The sequence below is a fragment of the Heptranchias perlo genome, chromosome 1 (assembly GCF_035084215.1).
Source record: "Heptranchias perlo isolate sHepPer1 chromosome 1, sHepPer1.hap1, whole genome shotgun sequence".
Lineage (NCBI taxonomy): Eukaryota > Metazoa > Chordata > Chondrichthyes > Hexanchiformes > Hexanchidae > Heptranchias > Heptranchias perlo.
Window position 1 is genome coordinate 193,481,384 of NC_090325.1, and position 6,000 is coordinate 193,487,383.

The window sequence follows — 6,000 nt, forward strand, 5'->3', positions numbered from 1 at the left end:
AGTAGCTATCCAGTCTTCCCTTCTGAAATAGTGCATGTGTATGGAGCGCAAGATCAAACTGGCCTGTGATGCCCCTTTGGTAGAATTGCTTAACTAAGCTTAATGTTTAGACTCTACACATGAATTGTGGCCTCTTGGGCAAGCTACCTGACGGTGCCCATTGCCAGTTGAACTTGCCCTAGTAAGTGTTGGAAAGGAAGGGAGGGATTTTTTCTTTGTTTTGAATTAGTTTTTCAAATGAATTGCTTCGAGAGGTACAGTAGTGTGTCGATAGGCTGATGTTTCATTTTTATAAGGAAAGGAACAAAACCTGAAATAGGATTTATTTTTAAACTATAATGAATTGCTCCCAAGAGGAAATGCCTGCTGATAATTATAGTATTGCATCTTTAGAAATAATTAATACTCTGCCTACAGAACCAAAAAAGACAGTTTCTATCCTGGTGTGATGCTCTGCTCAGCACTTCCCCTGACAGCATGAGTGAGAGCAATAACTCACACTGTTTGGGAAATTGCTGACATTGTACAGCACATTAGTGCACCAACATACCTCATTGCTTTCTGAGAGCTATTATGTTGTAGTTGTACAGATTCAGTTATCAGCTGTTTTTTTTCCCCATGTTCATTGAAAGATGCATTTACAAAGGAAATACCAAATCGCCAGAGCAAAAGCATCGTCCCACCAGGTATTCAGTAGGGGAAACATCGAGCCCAGTGATATGTCTTCACTCTGAGATTGACAGAGTACCTTGTTGTAGGATTTTAATTTTGTCGCTTGAGAAAATCAGTTGCAGCTGCTTTGCCAATGCCAGTTTATTATTTCTGATTTCTGTTATGCCAGTGGTGTTTCTGCATAATAGTTTTAAAAATATAGAATGCATGTTATAGACCAATTTGAACACTATTTATCCATGGACAGATCAGATTGAACACTAACAAAGTAGCAAGTACATTACAGGATTAGGTTCACCGGATAAATATCACCTAGCAGATTCTCAACATGTTTTCAGTTCTGTAAAATTACCATGAATCAAAATAAATATATCATTTTAAGCTTAAAATACATCAAATTAGTAATATACATGAGCCAGATTTCACATTTCAAGGTGATGAGGCACACAGTAATGTCAAAAGATCTGATGTGTTCCCACAGCAGCAGAAAAATCATCTTGGTTCTGTCATTGTGTCTGAGTGTTATGATTAGTTATGATCTGTTGATTGGTAACTGTGTGTTTGCAAGGGAAATGTTTAGCATGAGATTTTTTGAGTGTGAAGAGAAGCAGCTTCAGGAACAGTGAGTCAATTTATTGTCCAATGGAAATGGTACAGTTTTTTTAAAAATTGTTTTGTTTCTAATGCTCAGTTTTGACATACTCTGTTTTCTCCCCTACTAGGTACAGCTGAACAGGATCTGGAGAATGCTAAACTTGTGCAAATTCTACATAAATTGCTCTCCGATGATGTCAGTGCACCTGAAATAAAGTACAACTCAATGATAATGATTTGTACCATAATGGGATCAGGTGAGGCTGGTGGACACATATGATCCCTGCTAAATGCATAATGATGTCTACAAATCAGAATAGTGCATTGATAGAGCTGCTGAATAAACATTTAAACATTTTTTAATTTTGCAGCAATAGGCTGTGAGAAGAGAATGGTTTTCTTCCAAAGCGAGTGAGAACAAGCCAAAAAGACCTTTTGGGACTCTATGCCAGTTTACTAGATTTTGCTGACACAATTAGAGCCTTTAAACGCACAACCCTTTCTGGTGGACGAGTCAGCAGTAGCGACTGACTGCTTGCTGCTGGCTGGCTAAACTCCGTGTCTTTAGATTGGTCCTTCAGTGCCTTTTGTAGCAGCTACATTGATCAGATTTCTTGTACTTGACGTGGATGCCTGCTGAAAAGCTAAACTAATCGCAGGCTAGGCTGGTTTCTCTAATAGCACTACTAATTTACTTGTCATGTATTCACATTTGGATTGGCCAGATGTTGTCAATAAAATGCTAAACATTTGTCATCACTTTGTTTATTCCTACATCCGGAGGTTTGTTAGACTTGGAGTCCCACCAGTATCACCATTTTTTTTTAAAATCAAACAGTTGAAAATTATTTAAACAAAATGAGAGGGAAAATGTAGTGAATGTTAGTAATATTAATGGAAACTGCTTTGAAGGAGTTAGTGTGTCTGACACTGGGACTGAATTACAACGTTCAGTTTTAAAAATTACAGGGTTGCTGCAGCATCTCTAAAGATCTTCATTAAATTCCCCTCACAATTAAATTCAGCAATTCTTTTAACCCAGTTCCCCCATAGCAATATCAGTGCACTATTTAAAGACAGACTCTCACCAATCGTGGCTCCTTGTGGGGGGGAAAGAAAATTATACAAGTACAAAAACTTGTGATTAGCATCCCTTTTTGCTCTATCCATTTGAATGCAAGTGCTGTTGATGACCATCAGGTACTGGCTTGCACAGGTTACTGAGCACAACTTTGTGAGGGTGACAGTTAGCACGGTTGATGCTGATTCATCACGGAGATTTTGGCAGTATTTGTACTAATAATAATTGCTGGTTTTCCTAATTGGTCTCGTAACCCCAGCAGTAGTATGAATGTTTACTTTTGAACAAAATAGTTTGATAAAATTCTGCTTTTTCTATTTTTTTAAAATAGACAAGATTAGAAAGTTAACTGGAATGGGGAATGAAATAATGCCTCTTTACAGTGATGCAAAAAGAGTTCTCCACTTTTTCATGTGTATATACCCGCCTTTCAGCTTCTGCACATCTCGGCTGTAATGTTCAGGGCTCTCGGACTTTCAGTATTCCAGGCGCTAACTTTTCTGGAATCCTTTGCAGCCAGTATTTTTTTTTAAATGTTAAATGTTTCCATGGTGGCAAGTTCTTGAGGATTTCTCATTTACTTTCTCTTTCCCCCACCCCACCCCCACCCTTCCCAAAGCTAGTTTCCAATGTTAATGTTGTCCTCCCATTGCACTCTTATGATGTGCCTGGAGAAAATTAGATGGAAACAAACATAATTGGAGGTCTCCACAGTTAATCGAATATTTCCTGAGTGCTTTTAGTTCACTATGTAAATTTATAATTGTGCGCTAAGTTTTTTTTTCAACAGAAAAGTCGTCTGCTTCATTCAAGGATGTTTGCAGCAACAACAACTTGCATTTATATAGTGCCTTTAACGTAGTAAAACATCCCAAGGCGCTTCACAGGAGCGATTATCAAACAAAATTTGACCCCGAGCCCCATGAGATATTAGGACAGGTGACCAAAAGCTTAGTCAAAGAGGTAGGTTTTAAGGAGCGACTTAAAGGAGGAGAGCGAGGTACAGGGGTTTAGGGAGGGAATTCCACAGCTTAGAGCCTAGGCAGCTAAAGGCACGACTGCCACTGGTGAAGCGATTAAAATCGGGGATGCACAAGAGGCCAGAATTTTCAGAGGGTTGCAGGGCTGGAGGAGGTTTAGAATATAGTCATCACGAGGGGTTCACTTATGGTTGTCTGTTTGGTTGAAGCTTCTCTCTGCCCTTTATTCTCACTGAAGGCTTTTTTTGATGCTTTCTAAATTCTCAGTGTGCAAGGGTTGTGTGGAGGGATGTTTTTGTATCATTCATGTCCTATGACTGCCAAGCAATGGTAATTAGATACTTCTATTATGGTGACAAATGGTATGAACCTGATCATGTCAAGTGGGTGTGTCTAATAATTTGTTTCATTTAACTTTTTGATTTGTAGATTTTTTTTTTTTTGTGAAGTTGCTACCAACAGACATACATACATTACAACCATAAGTTTGCATCAACCAGACTTTTGTAACTGATGTTTGACTGCAGTTTTTGTATGTTTGTAGTCCTGGATTGTAAATGAGGTTTTTTTTTGCTTTTTGGTTTTTTTCAGAACTTCTTAGGAAGGAAGCACAAAATATGCCATTCAAAGAGGTTGTGTCGCAGCTTCGCCGTCATGAGAATAAACTTGTAGCTCAGCAGGCATTAGTGACTGAGCAAAGACTGATTATAGAAAGCTGAGATCTGTTCCCTGTTTGCCTGTTCTTCAGCGTCTTGTCACTGGGTCACCATTGTCTGCTGTGAACTGCTCCTGCAGCACCCTGCACCCTCGCTTCTCACTTGTCGTGCATGCATATAGATTGGTCCAGTCTTGACAAAAAACTGGGACCAAGTACTTTCAGCTATAAGCTGTGGTTTTAAAAAAAAAAAATGCATTTGTCATTCCATGTTCACTTAATGTCTCTTGTTGCCTGAAGCAATGTGGTAGAACTTGCATGTTGTAGTAAAATAGCAATGTGACAATGTTTATAGAAAAAATACATACCACCCATACAAATACCCCATTCCCACCCCCCCTACAGCAATATAATACTACAGACTGGAGATAATGCAGGATGCAGAAATTAAACCTGGGTTTTCATTTAGATTCAGATGTTGAAGCTTGCTCCATTCTTAATGCTTCCAAAAGCCACAAAAAAAATAGTTTTAAAAAAACTAGCATTCATCAGTCCTTCCCAGGTGTCCAGATGTTGGCTGTTAATGATGTAAAATCATGGTACCTAGAATTAATAAATTAAATCTCTAGTTCCCAACTGTGTATGTGTTATGATTTAAGAGCAGCATTAAATGAGTAGTATGAATTCTACTTATTCTAAGTTAACTATTTTGGAAGTATTTGCTCTGGCCATCTTATAACATGTCCTGTTGTTCACATTTCCCTCCAGAATGTCTGTTCATTCACGAGCATGCCCTTGCAAATCAGGTCTGTATTGTGGACAATTGCATTGAGATCGTGGCTTTTGACTGAAAGGTGGCTCATGCATAGCCATATCTTGCCCCTTTATTGAAGCCTCCTTGCTTGTTTATGCTTTCCCCTCGCTGCCCTGTCCAAGCAGCCATGGTGGTGGTGGTGTGGCCCATATCATCAAATCACAACTTGGTCTCTTCCCCACTTCTGCTGGCACCTTCTTCAAGTGCCTCACCTGTACCACTCTGATAATTTCTCCACATTTTCCCCTTTTCTTAAGGGTCAATTGTGTAGGAATTCACCTTAACTTTGGAAGATCGGCTGTAACTGTAACCCTGGAAGAAACAGCATAAACAGACATTTATGTAATTTCTCCAGGGTTTCCTCTAATCTTCTGCGGTGGGAGATTGGGCGCCGTATGGCAGAAATTCTACTCCCCTGACTTTCGCTCAAAAGTGGAACATAATCTTGCATGCTGCAATTGGTACTCGGGGCCCTGACGTCCCATCGCCCCAGGTTGTGCTAGTGTTGTACCCTGAGCCAGGCCTTTTGACTTCCCATAAATTGCAGGGTCAGCTCATTTAAATATTCCTTGGCAGTTCGGTGGCACAACTCCTGGATAACATAGGAGTAATGTAGTCAGCGGGTGTGGAAAATCAAGTGTAGCCTTTTAAAAAGCCAAAACTGGCTGGATGCCTGTTACTGTGATATTCAAAGAAAGGAGCAGCACATTGAAATTGTGTACTCTTCTACCTCTATGCAATGAGACCAACCTTCAAATGCTCTGCATGACATACAGCAGAGGAGAGAAAGACTGCTGGGTGCCTGTGGAAGGAAACTTTGGAAAGGTGTCTCATGTCATGTGGAGGGAGGTGGTGGTGGCATTTAGTGCCACCTCTCTCATCCCTAACACTCAACCATGGCCAGAAAAAGCTTAATTACTGGGCAAGGTAACACCTCAGCCACTATCCTGTTTCTTCCTTGGGTACCAACATATTGTTCATCCTCTTAAAATTAATATCTGCACTGTGGTTAAGGAGGGGATTGGGGTCATTAACTTAATGTTAATGTGTTGCTATAATCCCCTAACAGCCATTACTTGTAGGCAGAACTTGGTGGCCTGTTGAGTACAAGACTGCATAGGCATCCCAGGAGAACTACCCGACCCCATGTTCCTCTACCACAACCCCTGCATTGTTGCACCCTGGTTCACTTGTTTTCTGACTC

The 6,000-nt window shown here is 40.1% G+C and overlaps 1 protein-coding gene across 4 annotated transcripts in view; it reads left to right on the plus strand.

The window, feature by feature from the left end:
* rap1gds1 (RAP1, GTP-GDP dissociation stimulator 1) overlaps nt 1–4,613 on the plus strand; it is an 89,902-nt gene extending 85,289 nt beyond the window's left edge. For all 4 annotated transcript variants that reach the window (XM_067994495.1, XM_067994496.1, XM_067994500.1 and 1 more), the window contains 2 exons: nt 1,395–1,523; nt 3,919–4,613. In XM_067994495.1, coding sequence (XP_067850596.1) covers nt 1,395–1,523; nt 3,919–4,046 — 257 coding nt within the window. In that variant the 3' untranslated portion in view covers nt 4,047–4,613. The remainder of the gene's footprint in view (nt 1–1,394; nt 1,524–3,918) is intronic.
* Nucleotides 4,614–6,000: the final 1,387 nt, after the last annotated feature.